This window comes from Stenella coeruleoalba (genome assembly GCF_951394435.1).
Source record: "Stenella coeruleoalba genome assembly, chromosome: 7".
NCBI classification, from domain to species: Eukaryota; Metazoa; Chordata; class Mammalia; order Artiodactyla; family Delphinidae; genus Stenella; species Stenella coeruleoalba.
The window spans coordinates 27,800,225-27,819,282 of NC_137153.1; the positions used below are offsets into that span (position 1 = coordinate 27,800,225).

General features: G+C 45.8%; 1 protein-coding gene across 1 annotated transcript in view; it reads left to right on the plus strand.

The window, feature by feature from the left end:
- Positions 1-19,058, plus strand: part of ROR2 (receptor tyrosine kinase like orphan receptor 2) — a 217,994-nt gene that overhangs the window by 154,518 nt on the left and 44,418 nt on the right. The window contains exon 2 of the mRNA XM_079927100.1: positions 15,584-15,661. Within this exon, the coding sequence (XP_079783226.1) occupies positions 15,584-15,661 (78 nt within the window). The remainder of the gene's footprint in view (positions 1-15,583; positions 15,662-19,058) is intronic.

The window sequence follows — 19,058 nt, forward strand, 5'->3', positions numbered from 1 at the left end:
TGTTTGTTTGGAAGTGACCTAACTTCTTCATTTTTGAAGAAGAGTTTAGCTAGACGTAGAACTCTTGGTTGATGGTCTGTTTTCCCCAACACTTTAAATATGTCATCACACTGGGTTTCTGATGAGAAGTAAGCTCTTAATCTTACTGGGAATCCCTTGTACATGATGAGTTACTTCTCTTGCTTCTTTTAATATTCTTTATTTTTCAGCAGTTTGTTTATGATGTGTCTAGTTGTGGATATCTTAGAGCTTACCCTACCTACAGTTCCTTGAGTTTCTTAAGTGTGCAAGTTAATACTTTTAATCAAATTTGGTGTTTGGTTATTATTTCGTCAGGTATTTTTTCTGCTTTTCTCTTCTTCTAGACTCCCATTATGTATGTGTTGGTAATTTTGATAGTGTCCTACAGGTCTCTTAGGGTCTGTTATTTTTCTTCATTTGTTTTATTTTCTTCTTTACAGACTGTACAATCTCTATCCCAGTAAAAACAGTAAACTGTCTTCCAGTTCACTGATTCTCTCTTCTACCATCTCAAATTTGTTGTTGAGCCCACCTGGTGAATTTCAGTTATTGTACGTTCAACTGTAGAATTTCTATTTGAGTTTTTAAATTTCTATCACTTTATTGATATTCTCTATTTATTGAAATAAATTTGTTGTAATTCCCCTTAATTTTTTTTAACATCTTTATTGGAGTATAATTGCTTTACAATGGTGTGTTAGTTTCTGACACACCAGTTATACATATACATATGTATCAGTTATACATATACATATGTATATGTATACATATACATATACATATACATATGAATCAGTTATACATATACATATGTTCCCATATCTCTTCCCTCTTGCGTCTCCCTCCCTCCCATCCTCCCTATCCCACCCCTCTAGGTGGTCACAAACCACCGAGCTAATCTCCCTGTGCTATGCGGCTGCTTCCCATTAGCTATCTATTTTACGTTTGGTAGTGTATATATGTCCATGCCTCTCTCTCGCTTTGTCACAGCTCACCCTTCCCCCTCCCCATATCCTCAAGTCCATTCTCAACTAGGTCTGTGTCTTTATTCCTGTCTTACCCCTAGGTTCTTCATGACATTTTTTTTCTTAAATTCCATACATATGTGTTAGCATATGGTATTTGTCTTTCTCTTTCTGACTTATTTCACTCTGTACGACAGACTCTAGGTCCATCCACCTCATTACAAATAGCTCAATTTTGTTTCTTTTTATGGTGGAGTAATATTCCATTGTATATATGTGCCACATCTTCTTTATCCATTCATCCGATGATGGGCACTTAGGTTGTTTCCATCTCCGGGCTATTGTAAATAGAGCTACAATGAACATTTTGGTACATGACTCTTTTTGAATTATGGTTTTCTCAGGGTATATGCCCAGTAGTGGGATTGCTGGGTCATATGGTAGTTCTATTTGTAGTTTTTTAAGGAACCTCCATACTGTTCTCCATAGTGGCTGTACCAATTCACATTTCCACCAGCAGTGCAAGAGGGTTCCCTTTTCTCCACACCCTCTCCAGCATTTATTGTTTGTAGATTTTTTGATGATGGCCATTCTGACTGGTGTGAGATGATATCTCATTGTAGTTCTGATTTGCATTTCTCTAATGATTAATGATGTTGAGCACTCTTTCATGTGTTTGTTGGCAGTCTGTATATCTTCTTTGGAGAAATGTCTATTTAGGTCTTCTGCCCATTTTTGGATTGGGTTTTTTGTTTTTTTGTTATTGAGCTGCCTGAGCTGCTTGTAAATTTTGGAGATTAATCCTTTGTCAGTCGCTTCATTTGCAAATATTTTCTCCCATTCTGAGGGCTGTCTTTTGGTCTTGTTTATGGTTTCCTTTGCTGTGCAAAAGCTTTGAAGTTTCATTAGGTCCCATTTGTTTATTTTTGTTTTTATTTCCATTTCTCTAGGAGGTGGGTCAAAAAGGATCTTGCCGTGATTTATGTCATAGAGTGTTCTGCCTATATTTTCCTCTAAGAGTTTGATAGTGTCTGGCCTTACATTTAGGTCTTTAATCCATTTTGAGTCCCTTAATTCTTTAGATATTCTTTTCTTTAGTTCTTTGAACATATTTATTGGGTTGGTTCCTCAGGGGCTCCCTTTTGTGTTGGGTGTTATTTTCCTTCCTGTATGTGGCATACTTTCCTCTTTCCTCACATGTCTTTGTAGTTCTTTGTTTAAAACTGGTCATTTTACATATTGTTTCAACAACACTGGTAGCAAATTCTTCAAGCCCTTCGAAGTTTTTTTTTTTTGCGGTACGCGGGCTCTCACTGTTGCGGCCTCTCCCGTTGCGGAGCACAGGCTCTGGACGCGCAGGCTCAGCGGCCATGGCTCACGGGCCTAGCCGCTCCGCGGCACGTGGGATCTTCCCGGATTGGGGCGCGAACCCGTGTCCCCTGCATTGGCAGGCGGACTCTCAACCACTGCGCCACCAGGGAAGCCCTCTTCAAAGTTTTTTGTTGCTGCTGTGATTTTGTTTTTGTTGCATTTTGGATATTGTTGGTGTTTTTTCTATTACTGTTCATTTGTTTGCAGCTTTCCTTTACTAATTCTGAAGTTTCTGTATTCCCTCTAATGTATGACCACCAAGTTATCTATTATTTTTTAAGTTATTTTCTTTTTTTTAAACCACTTTATAGAGGTATGATTGACATTCAAAAAGCTGTACATATTTAATATATACAACTTGATAAGTTTGGAGAGAAGTATAAGCCCACAAAACCATCACCACAATCTGTATGCCATAAACATGTCCATCTCCTCCACAAGGTTCCTCGTGCCCTCTTTATTTATTGTTGTGGTTATAATTATTGTTATTGTGTATGTGTGTGGTCAGAACACTTAACATAAGATCCCTTACATTTTTAAGGCTTGATTCCTAGGGATGACATGTGAGTCAGTATAGTTGTGTGATTAGCCAGTCACTGGCCATGATATTTTCTTGCACTTTTGGCCCAGGGGATCTTGTGAGAAGGCATGCCATCAAACATCAGCCTCAGCTGTCACTTCTTTTTTAAAAATTTTTTATTGGAGTATAGTTGATTTACATTGTCGTGTTAGTTTCAGGTGTACATTAGCCGTCAGTTCTTGTTTGCACCAGAGATGAGGGACTCGTGTCTTCTCCTTTTGCAGGTCTTCCTTGGGCATGTGCATAGCCTTCCATGTGTGCACAGCCTTTTTGACCCTGGAAATACATCGGCACTTTTGAAGTGCCCTGAAGTCCTCTAGTTCTCCTGGATTTCCTTTTAAATCCCGGGCTGGGCTCAAGTTTACCGCAGTTGTAGTCACAGCATTAGGCAGCTGAAGTGTTGCCAGCAGCTTGTTGTTGTTTGCATAACGCTCCAGGGACAGACACCACCTGCCACCCTCCCCACGACCTCAGGCCAGCCCAGCTCTGAGTCAAACCTAGAGATTTCCCAGAGTGCTGCAAGTCCAGACAAAATAGTGACTATGGGATGGCACTTTGAACAGAGCTTCAAAAGCTTCAGATCTGCTGGCCATCTGCAGGGCTGCTGGAGAGGGAGAGAAGATGGTCACAGCCCACGTTAAACCAGCACAGCCCTGCCATCTTGCTAAGGTTCCATTACTTCTCTTGGATAGATGATTTTTCAGTTCCTTCTGTGGGTCTGGTTCATTATCTGAGTTCTTAAATGGTTGGTTTTAGTTGTTTAGCCTGCATTTTTGAAATGATGAAAGTGAGTTCATCAATATCCTCATGCCACCACTCTGGAAGTTGATTCTCCAGTACCTTCCCCTGTGAGTCTGGCCCCTTCACTTAGCCAGATGCATGTGAGATGCACCCACTGTGAGGTGTGTATCAACAGTTGGCCCTTTTTATGTTTGAGTAGCACATGGTATGGTTTTAAAATTGTAAAAGCTTCTTTTTATTCATTTGGAGTTGTAAAGATGCATGTGTTCATTTAAAAGGGCATGTTGTCAGAGAGACTGTGGAATGTGGGCCTGGTGGCGCTCCTTGGGGCACTGCCAGGAATCTCAGGTCTGAGCGCCTTCGAGCAGGGCAGTGTTCTCTAGTGGTTTGGAGGAGCAGCCCGTCCCCGGGCAGCAGAGTTGCGGCACCATCGTCTGCCTCTGGGAAGAGGAGCTGACATGATGTAGGAGGAGGTGCTGGTGGGGTGGGTACTACCCGTGCTTGGAGCAGGTATGAGCTCCATCCCTCAAAATGTGAGGTGAAACTCGGGACTTCTCCTCACACATGAGCGTGATGGTCCCAGGACACTGCCCGTGTTTGTTTATTCCTCACATGGTCATGGAGTGCCTCCTGCATGCTGGGGTTCCAGGTGGTGAACACTAGATGGTCACCCAGAGCCTGGCCTCATGGAGGCCACCCTCTTCTGATGTGAGAGAGACACAGACAGGGCAGGCCACGTGTGGGCCCTAGATGCTTTCCATACGGACTTTCAGGGGAGGCCTTGTTTATGAGCGAAGCTTGGAGCAGAGGAAGTAAGGGGTGAGCCTACAGGGGGGGTCTGGGGAAGAGTTTTCCAGGCAGAGGGAAAAGGAAATGCAAACCCCAGAGGGAAAAGGAGCTGGAACTGTTCCTGGAGAGTGAAGGGGAAAGACGTTGAGGTGAGGTCAGGAGTGTGTGTGTGTGTGTGTGTGTGTGTGTGTGTGTGTGTGTGTGTGTGTGTGTGTGCAGGCATGCACGCTCACATGTGGAGGGGCTGGAGAAGGGGCTCTGGCTGCTCCTCTGAGGAGGTGGAAGGTGCTGGAAGTTGTTGAGCACAGAAGCATTCATTCATTCACCAAATGAGCAACTACCGGCTCTGCTCCAGGTGCTGGGGATAGAGCAGTGAGCAGACAGGCAGAAACCCCTGCTCCCAGGAAGAGGAGACAGAGACGTAAATTAATGAATAAATCGTCTCTTGGAAGTGCTAAGGGGAAAAGAAAAATGGGAAGCAGGTTAAGTGGCAGGACTGTGTGCACAAATGTGGAGGGAAGTGTTTGAATAACATCCCGGCAGGCCTTGTCCAGGAGGTAGCATTATATGAGAGAGATGAAAATAGAAGCAACATGGTAAGCTTTGTGTAAGTATAATATACATAGATAAAAGTGCATAAATCTCCACATCACTAGACCATGCCAGCAGCCTCTCAGAAACCCATCCCCTGCTCCTTCCCGGCCATCACCCCCAACGTCACCAGCCTTCTGACCTCCATCCCTGCAGATGCCTCTGCCCATTTATGAACGTGGTATAAGTGGGATCATACAATACAGGGTCTTTTGTATGTGTATTTTCTTCCACTCAGCCTCAGGCTTTTGTGATTCGCCCTGCTGTCTCAGGCGATGGTATTTGAAGCTCCTTTTAGAGGTGCAAGTGTGTCTGCTGCTTGGAGAGCAGTGGGGGGGGGGAGGGGAGGGTTGGGGGGGCTGTCATGTGATCCAGCAGAGCTGGAGCTACTGGGACTGGGTGTGAGCAGGGAGGTGTGAGGACCGTCGCATTCTGATGTATTTTGAAGATAGAGCAAACAGCATTTCTTGTTGGATTGCACGTGGGGTATGAGAGGAAAGGGAGTCAGAGATAACCAGGATGTGTGGCCTTAGCTCGTGGAAGGCTGAAGTCAGAGTTTAGGGAGGCTGGTGACTGCAGGGGAGCGGTCTGTGGAGGAAAGCTGGGTTTGTGTTTGGACAAGCTGAGCGTGACGTGTCTATTAGATGTGCAAGCGGAGACGTGAGCTGGTCCTCCCGTTTCTGAGCCTGGCTTTTTGTGGAGAGGTCAGGCTCGGAAAGGTGTGCTGGGGAGTTGTGGGCGTTTTGCTGTCGTTGAAAGCCAGGTCATCAAGGGGACAGGTACAGAAAGAGAGGGGAAGCTTTTGCAGGCCCAGCTCTGGGGCACTCCAGCATTTACGGGGCCAGAGACAAGGAGACATTCGCAAGAGAGACTGAAGCAGGAGAGGATCCAAACGTGGAGGGTCAAGTGAAGGGAGTCGTGCGGATGTGTGCATCGTATAAAGTGGGCAGCCCTGTGTAAACGTGGAGCAGAATCATTACCAAAAATGGTCAGACAGACTGCTCCAGATCCCACGACACATTCCCTCTGGGCCTGCCATGCCGCTCTTTGGGAAGAGTGGTGGTGATGTAAATATTATGAGAAAGAAGGAATGCCAGCCTGAGAGGAGGGGCTCTGGGAAGATGCCACGGCTGCTGATGGAAACTTAGGGAGATGAAGCTCAGAGGACAGCGGTGTCCCCAACTGAAGCCATGAGGGGACACCTTCAGAACGAAGGAGTCGGGATGCTAGAGTCATTAGCAAGTTGTTGGCGGATCCTTTCAGTCTGTGGGCAAGCCCACCCCCGACACCTCTGTACTTAGTCCAGACCCCCTGTTTATTCTTTCTCATCAAGGCTTTCTCTGTCTCTGTCAGCCTGTTCCATGCAGTTGCAAAAGTCACTTTCAAATCAGCATTAAGTATAAAGAAGCTTTGAAGATAAGTAACACTACCTGTTATGGGTTGATTTGTGTCCCCCCAAAATAGATATAATGGAGTCCTAACCCCCAGTATCTCAGAATGTTACCTTATTTGGAGATAGTGTCTTTACAGAATTAAATTAAAATGAGGTCACTGGGGTGGGCCTCTAGCCACTGTGACTGGTGTCTACGCATAGAGGAAAGACCATGTGAAGGCACAGGGAGAAGCTGGCCACCTACAAGCCAAGGAGAGAGGCTGCAAGAGACACAACCCTGCCAACACTTTGATCTTGGATTTCCGGCCTCCAGAACCGTTGTTTAAGCCACCCAGGCTGTGGCACTTCGTTAGGGCAGCCCTAGCAAACTCATACAGGAGCTACCTTTAAGAAAATCACTGCTGGGCTTCCCTGGTGGCGCAGTGATTGAGAGTCCGCCTGCCGATGCAGGGGACACGGGTTCGTGCCCCGGTCCGGGAAGATCCCACATGCCGCGGAGCGGCTGGGCCTGTGAGCCATGGCCGCTGAGCCTGCACGTCCGGAGCCTGTGCTCCGCAACGGGAGAGGCCACAGCAGTGAGAGGCCCGCGTACCGCAAAAAAAAAAAAGGAAAATTACTGCTGTCATCTTTGATTATAACAGATGTATATCCTTGTTTGTTTCCAAGAGCTCCAAGTGATCACTGCCAACAAATCTTCTGATTTCAAATATGCGAACTGGTCGAGCTGCTCTGGGGATGAGTGCAACTTCAGGCTACATAGGCTGGACATAGACTCATGGCTGAAAGAGGCTGCAAACCTTCAGAATCCCTTCCCTCTGGGTCTCATCCACTCCACCCTGAGATTTCTCCAGGCAACCCTGGATTCCAAGGCTGTTGCACCTGTAGCTGAGGAGTTTAAAACTCTCCCTGAAGCAAACAGAAAGTAACTTGCAGCATTATCATGGGACAATAGGCAGTTTCTTTTTCTAATAAGGGTTTTTCTTTAAAAAAAAAAGATCTTTTCCCTCCTTACCTTTTTTTTTAAAAAAATAAATTATTTATTTGTTTATTTTTGGCTGCATTGGGTCTTCGTTGCTGCACACGGGCTTTCTCTAGTTGCGACGAGCGGGGGCTACTTTTCATTGCAGTGCGCAGCCTTCTTGCAGTGGCTTCTCTTGTTGTGGAGCGCAGGCTCTAGGCACGTGGGCTTCAGTAGTTGTGGCTCGCGGGTTCAGTAGTTGTGGCTTGCGGGCTCTAGAGCACAGGCTCAGTAGTTGGGCGCACGGGCTTAGTTGCTCTGCAGCATGTGGGATCTTTCTGGACCAGGGCTCGAACCCATGTACCCTGCATTGGCAGGTGGATTCTTAACCGCTGCGCCACCAGGGAAGTCCCCTCCTTACCTTTAATTAAACACCTTCCAGAGGTTCAAGGTGAAAAAGTGATTCCTTGTGTTCATGGGAATAATTGATACTCAAAAGAGTCTTCTGTGAAACCAAGTGGAAAGAGAATGAGCTCGGAGTACTTACCCAACATTTTTGTTTGCTCCTCTTCTGTTGGTTTTGCAGAAACCGGCAGTAACAAGCAGGCGCATCAGTGGCATCAGGCCCTGGAGCTCGTGTTGCAGAGAAGGGTGTCAGGGTCTCGCCCTTTCAGCTGCATCTGTTATGGGTGGTGTCTCCCGGCCTCCCAGCTCTGCCAGGCCCCGTGCCACCGCGGCCAGGGGCTGTAGGTGTTGGGAAAGAGAGAGGTCAGTGAAAGGCCCCAATTCAGCCTCCTGAGCAGCTTCACTCCCCCTTCAACCGACTATACACTTGGCCCTTGACAGTGGGACCTTTGTTGGGGGTTCTGGGGGGCTGTCTGTGACAGAGGTAGGAAAAGCGTTATGACAGCAATATTGGAGGGCATTGGGCCTGTGCCTGGACTCTTTTGGGGGTTTGATATTTTTGCTGTGGAAGTAGAATCAAAGTGAAGGTTAAATTGGTGAGAGACACTGGTCACTCCATTTTCAGGCTGTTGGATTTAACTTTGTATTTCCAGAGCAGAGTTAGGTCAGCCCCTTAAGGAATGTAGACCCAGAGGCTAATATTTGCTCAACTCCAAGTTCAAAATAACGAAATGAAAAATTACAGACTGTTAAGACTACTGCCGATTAGATACTGGCAGCTCACCTTGAACGCCGTGTGGTTTTCTAGCTGGCAGTTGAGACACACGGTGTGACGTTTTAGTAAGCGCATTCCCAGAAACATTATCGAGTCTCTTTACTATGGACATACTTTCTCTGGCCCAGTTCCCAGGCTAATGGACTCACCTTTTAGGATTCTATACTCTGCTCCTTTCCAGTTATTCATTCTTTTCCTTAAATTGTTGCATTTCCAGCATCACGGATGTTTTCAGTTTGACGTGTTGCTGAGCTAAGTGATTGTTCTGGAACACATTATGGCCGTTTCCAGTTGCCAGTGGATGTGCTGACTTTTCATGCAGCACAGCTCATCATAAAATCCATGCTTGCCCTTCCAGAGGCTCCTGGCCTGCCGCACGGTCCTCCCTTCCAGGCTGTGGTCTTTTACCCATGTGCCCTGACTGCTGTTCGTTCTCATATTCTGGAAATTACACCGTCATTAAGGACGACCAAATCCAAGAATGCAAAGCTTTGGTGAATGAAATACCATCACTAATTAAAAGGAGGCTGCTTTGAAGTTGTCCGAATAGGCCAGAGACTGCATATAATTAAATCACAAGTGTACTGATTCACATCAACAGGTAGAGATTAATGGGTGAATAGTCTGAATAACAAAACATTTTTTAAGAGAAACACAAATCAAAAACAGAGTAGCACATGTACTCAAATCCAAGGGTGTGGGTTGAACTTCATTAGTGAACTCTCTCTTAATCAAATGTCTCTGCTCTTAATGAGAGAGCTGTATTTTAAGACCAGAGAAGGAGCCTGGAAATCAGAACAGACCCACTTGTACTTTGCAGATATAAATTTCTCTTACCTGACTGATGCCTTAAATCAAGATGTCACATTAGAGGCCTGTGTTGAGAGAAGGTCTGTAGGAGATCTTGTTTGGCTGAGGCACGGTTTCTAATTACTCAGAATTTGCACCCATTTGGGCCGGCCGTGCATTTCCAGCTATTGCGGGCTTGTGGGAAACCCTGATTTTTTAACCAGCCCAGCGACATCAACAATGCATCCTTTCATCTGGTCTTTCTTCAGACACCAATTGGTTCAGCCCTGAATATACGGGACAGTGATAAGTGCTGCTAAGAATACATGCTAAGTATCAGGTTAGGAGCCAGTATCACCATGCCATGACAATTAACGTAAAATTTAGCTCAAAACCCGATATTCTCAAAAGTGATTTAATTGCTGAGCATTCACTGTTATGCTGTTGAATCTTTGAATAAACTGTATCAGATTCTGTGAATCTGTGTCACACGGTTAATGTTCATGCCTGGCTTGCACCATTAAGGCTGTTTGGAGATAGGATCTTTCCTACAGCTCTTCTTTACTTGTGAGCCTTGGTTAAGTGCTTGACCAGTGTGGAAGAATGTTTAATTGTTCTTCAATAAACTTTTTACTGTGTGAAGATAGGGCAGAGGTTTGCATATTCCTCGTACTCTGCTTCCTCTTAGTGTTAAATCTTACATGAGTGTGGTACCTTTGTCACAGCGGATATGCCAAGATCAACGCATTATTCTTTACTAAAATCCATACTATTCATCTTTCTTTGGACTTTTGGATATCTTTTTTTTTGTTCTAGGATCCCACTCTGGTTACCACATTGTAGTTAGTCTTTGCTCTAGGTTTTAAAGTGTAATTTTGACATGGATGAAAGTATACACTTAATGTATCATTGCCTGGCAACCAGCCACACTTAAATTTTTCCATATTAAATGCTCTCCTTTCTTTTTTATAAATGATGGGTAATTTTTTTTTTCCGGTACCCGGGCCTCTCACCGTTGTGGCCTTTCCCGTTGCGGAGCACAGGCTCCAGACGCGCAGGCTCAACGACCATGGCTCACGGGTCCAGCCGCTCCGCGGCATGTGGGATCCTCCCGGACCGGGGCACGAACCCGTGTCCCCTGCATCGGCAGGTGGACTCTCAACCACTGCGCCACCAGGGAAGCCCAATGCTCTCCTTTCTTTAAACATCAAAAAACTAATAAAGAGTTAATGATCACTACCTGACTGATGCTATCAAAGGTTTGAGTTTTCTGGTAGCTTTACATTGTCGCCCTATGTGTTGTTTTACAGTGAAGATCACTCACATCCAATGGAAAAGGTTAGAGCATCATGAATTCACATTTTTTTAAATAAGTTTATTTTTTTTAATTCATTTTTATTTTTGCCTGCGTTGGGTCTTTGTTGCTGCACACGGGCTTTTCTCTAGTTGTGAGGAGCGGGGGCTACTCTTCGTTGCAGCACGTGGACTTCTCATTGCAGTGGGCTCTCCCGCCGCGGAGCACGGGCTCCAGGCGCGCGGGCCTCAGTAGTTGTGGCGCACGGGCTTAGTTGCTCTGCGGCATGTGGGATCTTCCCGGACCAGGGCTCGAACCCATGTCCCCCGCATTGGCAGGTGATTCTTAACAACTGCACCACCAAGGAAGCCCCCATGAATTCACATTCTTCATGGACACGTGTGGTGTTAGTACAACTTTTAGTATTTTACCAAAACGAAGGACATGTAGATTTACTCCAAGTAATAGCCTAGTTTTCAGAAAACAATAATTAAGTCCTGAGGAGTTAGGGCAGCCAATTCCTCCCAGAACCTTTTCTCTCTTTAGGTCTTCCCCATCTCCAGTCAGCCAGCTGGGGTGAGAGTACCGGCATCAGGTAAACCCAAGGGGACCTTTGTGTAAAGAAACACTCAGGACAACCATGTGGGAGATCTGACTGGACTCTCACCACCTTGGACTAATCGCTGACTGAACTGGGCTGGCAGTAATTGCCAAGGTGGGTTATGGGGTGAAGAAGGTGGATAGAGGTCATTCGTCCAGCCCTGGTGACCTGCAGAAGAACATGCTAGTCGGGGAGAAAGCAGACGACACGAGTTCCCAATGCTGCATTCATTTTGGTGGCCCCTGAACTCGCAGTGATGAAATCCTTCCTTAGTCCTTCTTGTCACGAGCCATGTCTTATCTACAGCAGGAATGTGAACGTGTGCTGGTCTCTTCCAAGTGAGACTTTCAGCTCCTAAACCATCATATCTTTGGATAAATAATCCTAGTTGTCTAGCTTTCCATAGTTCTCTGTCTTTCATCCTTTAGTCATCACTGTGTCTCCCATTCATCCTCCACATCCTGTCTACTTGGGCAGCCAAAACCTCCCCACAGGGTCTGGGCAGTAGCCTGATGTGCTGATGTAGCATTTAATGGCCTTTGCTAATCACCTAGTACAGTGTGCTTCTCTCTAGCCTTCTTTTTTTTTCTCTCTCTTTTTGGGCATGAAATTTTAAAAACCTAATAAAATTAATATTTGTTCAAAAACCCACATATTGTATGATTCCATTTATATAAAACGGCCCAAACAGATAAATCCATAGAGACAAAAAGCAGGTTAGTGGTTACAGGGTCTGGGGGAGGTGAGATTCCGGGGGACTGCTAATGGGAACAAGGTTACTTTTGGAGGTGATAAAATATTGCAGAATTACATAGTGGAGATGGTTGAACAACTTTGTGAATATATTAAAAACCACTTGATTATAGACTTTAAAATGTGGACTTTTGTGGTATGTGAATTATGTCAGTTAAAAGCTTGATGCTTGTTCATTGTAAAGATGTTGAAAAATAAAAGAGGACATTTAAATTACCTATGTAATTTCAGATAAGTAGTAGTGGCACTTTGATGCGTGGGTGGCAGTTTTGTTGTTTCTGTTTTATGTTTGTTTCATTTTTTTTTCCTTTCGGTTGTTCTTGACCCTTTTAGGGCCAGGAGAAATCCTGTTGGAATCTGCCAAGGCACTAGACCCTGGTCTCACTTGTCCCCATACCCCAGGTTCACATTTGCCCCTGTTACATTTTGCTTGTAAATTTTAGGAGGTGCAGCATCTTGAGTAAAGATGGCTGTTCTGCACTGTAGGAGAATGAAGACTCTTAACTTCAGAATGTAAATACTGCCCTTATTTCTCAGGAAGCAACAATAGGGCCTAGTTTTGCTGGAACTTAAGGTGTCAGTTCTAAGGACCGAAGTGATTGGATATCGTGAATTTATTCACACATTTGGCTTGCAGAGGAAATGGGCAGGATCTCAGCCACTGTGTGCTTTCACATCTAAGTCCCAAAGCTTGGGGTCCCTGATATTAGCCTGGTGGGCTACTTGAAACTTACCTGTTTTTCCAAATATGTAGATGGTGCTCTCTTGCTCAAATGCCCAAGCTAAATTTTACCTAGGGTAAAAATGAAGGCTGAGGAGAAACAAAAAATCAAATTCCAGCATATGTGCTGACCAGGGCAAGGTATTCAGGGAGAATCTCAGCACTTCTAATGTCGAGAACAACTTTGCATGTCTCTGTGGGGGTGACATCTGCTCATGAGTCAACAGAAGCATTTGGATCACCTCCGGCTCCTCTCCCATGAAGAGTGCGCATGTCCACACCCCGGCTGGGATGCTCATGAAAATACTTATGCTTCCAAACTAAAAGCTGCCTTGGAAGAGCCAGGAGCCTTGTGCCCAGTGGAATTGGGCTAATGGCGCTTATTTTTCTTCAGAGTGTATATTTATTTGACTGTTTTACACCATTTGTCAATTTCTAAGCAGTTAATAATTTTTATGCCTCTTTCAGATATGTGTATATAGTACAAGTGTGTTTGATTTCCTGTGGTCTCTCTACATTTAAACAGTGCTGAGTGATGGTATGTGTAACATGCCAATTTAAAATTTCAAACCTCAACTGAACTGCGTTGATTGGCTTACATAGCTCATGCTTGTCCCTGTCCTGTAGCAGCCCCAGATTCTGTCTAGGTTTTAGTGCTAGAACCATTAGCCCTCAATAGAGATGCAGCATCTGATGTCCTCCAGCTGTTTACAATTCATTGAGGAAAATTAAAACATATGCAACTATTAATTCAGAGAATGATGTGATTGCCACCGGAGAGGTGTACAGTTTGTTTTGGTTTGTTTTGTTTTTAATATTTATTAACTTATTTGGCTGCGTCGGGTCTTAGTTGAGGCATGCGGGATCCTCCACTGTGGCGCGCGGGCTCTTCGTTGCAGTGCTCAGGCTTCTCTCTAGTTGTGGCATGCGGGCTCTAGAGCCCATGGGCTTAGTTACCCCGGGCATGTGGGATCTTAGTTCCCTGACCAGGGATCAAACCCGAGTACCCTGCATTGGAAGGTGGATTCTTAACCACTGTACCACCAGGGAAGTCTCTTGGGGCATAGTTTTAAAAGGTGTTACTTCTGAATGGTTGATCAAGGACATTTTATGAAAGATGGTACGGGTGCATGGCTTCTGACGGGTGGGTAAGTTTGGACTGGGAGTGATAGAAAGGACTCTACCATAATTGAATGTGAAAAGCCATGGGCCCATTCAGAAATAATGTCTCCTGTTGGTTGCTTGGGAACTGGGCCTGAATTCTAAGGGCATTGCAAGCTGATGCGTCGCCTCGAGTGTCCTGTGACTTAGGAACAAGCGGGTAGAGAGGATCAGCTTAGACACACGGGTACCCTTAAGTGTAAACCGGCCAGTGTTTGTTTAGCTAAATAATTTGAAGAGTCTTGCGTACCTGGTTCTGCCTGAAAATCACTTGTACTGCACTTTTAGACACCAGTTTTTCTGAGCAAGGCCTCATCTTAAGCGGGATCTGAAGTGTCCGGGGGCTTTGTTAGTTCTCGTCTCTCATTTGAGAGGCAAGTGGGGTGACCCAATATTGAATTATAAACTGCCTTTAATAATTTTTTTTAAATGTGGTAAATACACATAACATAAAATTTACCATCTTAACCATTTTCAGTGCACAATTCAGTGGCTTCAAGTACATTCGCATTGTTGTAAAACCATCCCATTATCCAGCCTCAGAACTTCCTCATCTTCCCAAAAGGGAACTCTGTCCCTATTAAACAAACACTAACTGCCCATTCTGCCTCCCCACAATCCCTGTGACCCACTATTCTACTTTCTTTGAATTTCACTACTCTAGGTATCTCATTAATCATATAGTATTTGTTTTTCTGTGTCAGGCTATTTCACTCGGCATAATGTCTTCAAGTTTCATCCATGTTGTAACGCGTGTCAGGATATCCTTCTTTCTAAGCTGCATCATTTTCCATCGTATGTGTGTCCCACTCTTTGATAGGCTTTGATGCTATAAACCCAGATTCATCCAGATGTGTTGTCAGAGTCACCCTTGACTTCGCCATTTCTACCCCCACCTCCAACCAGTGCGACCCAGTCAAGGCCAAGGTATGGGGTGAAAGTCTTGAAAGTAAACTGCGTTGGGATATTGAGAAGGGTCTCTATGAGGCCCCATACGGTTTCTAGGTCATCAGTCACACCTGCCCACCCTTCCCCGGCATTCCAGGACGGGGGACCCATGACTCTGTGTTGTATTCCCACTTGAACAGACCAGATCTGTTCTTGCCATTGGTGTTTATGATTTTGGGGGTGGCTGCTCCCTCTGACACAGCCTCTGAGATGTGGGGTTGCAATTGCCATAAGGATCAGAAACTTCTGTCCTTACAGTTATGGGTAGATCAGTCCTTGGCTGCTGGCTGCCGGTGGGTCTGGGGGCCGGGAGGGGAATGAGCTGCTGAAGAAACCCTCCAATTCTGAATTTATTCAGAATTACCAGGGGCCTCTATTTGGAGGGTCACCTGCTGACTCTGGCTCCAGAGTGTTTAATTTTGCCAGCCCGTGTTTTAATCTCTCTCTCTTTCCCTTAATGAAACTTCAGCCACATGTTTGCTTCCTCTGTATGTGCTGCAAAGCATTTGCATTTTGCTGTTCTTGGGATAAAGCAAGAATCACTTTTGCTGTTGTATCAAATCTGATGCTAGAAAAGTCCTCTGGAAGCTACCATAACGCCTTATCCCTCTAGGTTTTCTATACAGTGGGGAGTTTTGCTGAAACATTATTGTCTCTGCAGGAGAAGCAGAGTAAAGGTCCTGAAGGGAAATCTCAGTAATGTGTGTGCTGTGCTCTTTTTGCACAGGGCAAGCAGAGGTTCCCGACCCGAATGACCCTTTGGGACAACTGGATGGACACGACAGCCCTATTCCAACTCTAAAAGGTAAATTTTGAAGTGCTCTTTGAATGCAAGGGTTCGAAAGTGTTTTCATAGTACCATGTAGAGGGGCTCACAGTGCCATTCTACTCAAGGCCTGGCCGGATGAAATGGATGGTCAGGGTCCCCTGTGGCCCAGTGCTGCCCCATGGCTGGGTGTGAAGTCGAATCCAGCCTCTGTATCCCAACACTGAATCAAATCTCGGAGACAGAGTTTTGGGTGAAGTAGAAAAGAATACATTTATTGCTTTGCCAGGCAGAGGGGGTCACAGCAGGCTAATGCCCTCAAAACTGTGTGTCCCAACCTGGAGGGGGTAGTGAGGAGTTTTATATAATGGTTCAAAGAGGGCGTGATCAGCTTGTGGGCATTCTTCTGACTGGTTGGTGGTGAGGTATGTGGGAGTCAGCATCATCAACCTTCTGGTTCTAACTGGTCTGGGGTCTACATGCTTGTGAGCAGCATACCTTTCACTTCTCCCACCAGGTGGGGGTTTCAGTTTCTGCAAAACAGCTCAAAGATATTGTTATGTGTATCCCTTGAGGGGGAACCAGGACCCTGCCCCAAGGCTGCACTATTGTTTCTTGACTGTTCCTCCCTTGTCTCCACATCCTCTCCCTTCCCTGATTAGCAACTGTTGGAACTGCCCATTGGAACTCAGGGAAGGGCATGGAGGCTGAATGAAGCCTATGTCCTGTAATCAAGAAATGGGGGGCACAGGCTTTTGTGCCCAGGAACCCCACAGGGTCCTGCTTAGTATCCGTGCAGTGGTCTGCCTCCCTCCACATCTGTGTCTCTTGACACAGTTGTGAGGGTGCTGAGGGCTGGTTGGAGCTAGTCAGAAGCCTGTGGGTGGGTGGGAGATAGAGGGCAGGGGTAGACAGATCGCCACTGGAGGGAGGAAGGGGCTTTGGGGATGTTTCGTGGGCCTGAGTGGAGCCTTAAGAGCCGGACTCCTGGCTTGACCACGAAGTCTCCTGAGGACAAGTGGCCGTCTTCTGGGCTTATTGTCGAGGTGTAATTGTCCAGACTAAGGGGCATCTCAGGGCGGGCAGGTGGCCCTCCTGCAAAGGATCACCAAAGACCATGTTCTTTGTCTTGTTGCTCCGGGCTTTCCCAGCGGTCACTGTAAGGGTTACTGTTCACTTGGCACTCTTTGTTGGCATCTTAGATTTGTAGAGTCGATAGACGCCATTTCCTGTGATGCAGCCCAGTCACTTGAAGAAGTGACGATTTTCCTTCTTTATCCGCTGTCACCATATTGCCTTAGCTTATTGCCTCAGTCAGCTTGAGCTGCCACAACAAAACACCACAGACTGGATGGCTTAATCAACAGAAATTTATTCCTCACAGTCCCGGAGGCTGGAAGTCTGAGATCAAGGTGCTGGCATGGCCAGGTCCTAGTGAGGGCACTCTTCCTGGTTTGTAGGCAGTGCGATCTTGCTGTGTCCTCACAGGGAGAGAGAGCGGGCTCTGGTTTCTTCCTGTCTTATAAAGATTCGGATCCCTTCCTGGGGGCCCCACCCTCATGACCTCATTTTAACCCTAATTACTTCCCAATGGCCTCTCCTTCAAATACTGTCACACACATGGGGTTAGGGCTTCAACATGTGAATATGGGGGGGACACAGTTCAGTGTATAACAATTAACGATTAAAACAACCACTTCATTTCTGTTTAATTTCTTTTTTTAAGCATTATTCGGAACCCAGAAATCCATATTAGTTTCTCAGCCCCTTGCACATTGAAGGTCCCTGTGTTCCCTCAGGAATGTGTTCACCTCCACGTGTCCAAGGCTGGGTCTCCTGGGGATTGAGCAGCAATGACTCAAGTCCACCAGTCTCAGCCGAGTTGACCAGATGTCCCTCTGTGTCCTGAAAGGGCCTCTTGGGGTCACACAGGGAGCTGCTCCCTTCTGGCCTCGGAACAGTCGTTTAAATCAACAGAAATAGAGTCACAGATGTAGAAAACAAATGTATGGTTACCAGGGGCGAAAGGGGGTGGGAGGGATAAATTGGGAGATTGGGATTGACATATACACACTACTATATATAAAATAGGTAACTAATAAGGACCCATTTTATAGCACAGGGAACTCTACTCAATACTCTGTAATGACCTACATGGGAATAGAATCTAAAAATGAGTGGATATATGTATATGTGTAACTGATTTACTTTGCTGTACACCTGAACTAACACGACACTGTAAATCAACTATACTCCAATTAAAAAAAAAAAGAGTGCGTGGATCTGCATGCTGTTCGTAGCACCTGGTGTCTGGAGGCTCCTTGACAGGGATTTTCCTCTTTAGTATGTTATGCAGTAAATACACAAGTTAGTTTCCTCAGTCGACCGCCTCCTACAGTCCTACTTTGGTCGCTGTGACCTTGCTTGTTAGGGGAGAGCCTCTACTGGGACAAGGATGTGTTCCCCAGGCAGACAAGACCTGGTCTCTGGAAGCTTGTGTACAATGCTGGGCCTCAGGGGAGGTTTCTTAGGAAGAAAGATACTTTTTGATGGTTAGATTCTGAAATCACTTCTCACAAGTGTGACTGAGCTCAAAATCGAGACAGCCCACACAGATTTCCTGACTGCTCCGTACCAGGTACTGTGTGAGGCTGGGCACAACTGGTGATCAAAACAAGTGTGTCTCTGCCTCTCAGAGTTTACTGGACTGGGGAATTGGCATCGTAAGGGAAAACTGTTAAGTTATAAAACTAGGAGTTGTGAGGAGTAGTCTGAAGGAAGAAATGAGGGTGTGGTGAACTGGAAGGAAAGGAAAGGATGTCTTGGTTTAAGGAAAGGATGTTGTGCTGAGGTCTGAACATCTGACATTCGCTAAAAGAAGGTGGGGGGAGGGTGTGTCTGGGGCCAAGGCAGAAGCCTGTGAAAAGACCTTGAGGCCAAGAGGACTCGGTGTCCTGGGGCAGCTGGGAGAAGGTGGGGGCTTATGGTCTGGGGGAGCTGAGGTTGGAGAGGTTTTTGGGTCCAGTACCATGGCCATCAGCCATGTGTGGGTCTTTAAATTTAAGTCAATTAAAATTACATAAAATTGACTCCAGTTCCTTGGTCTTACTAGCTATATTTCAAGTGTTCAGGGGCCACCTGTGGCTAGAAGCCACCATGATATGGGCAGTACAGATCTAGAGCATTCCATTATCAAGGAAAGTTCTGTTGGGCAGCCCTAGGAGAGCGTGCACAGCTGTTTAGATGGCAGGAGAAAGCTCTATTTCATTGTAAGAGACGCCCTTCATTCTGGAAAGCCTGGGACGTGGTGTAACCTGATTTACTGTCTGTGAAGATCTCCCTGGCAGCTCTGGAGGATGATGGAGGGGAAGTAGAGGGGAATTAGGAGGAAGGTGTGGCTAAATAAGTGGACGAGCCACAGTAACAGCCTAAAATC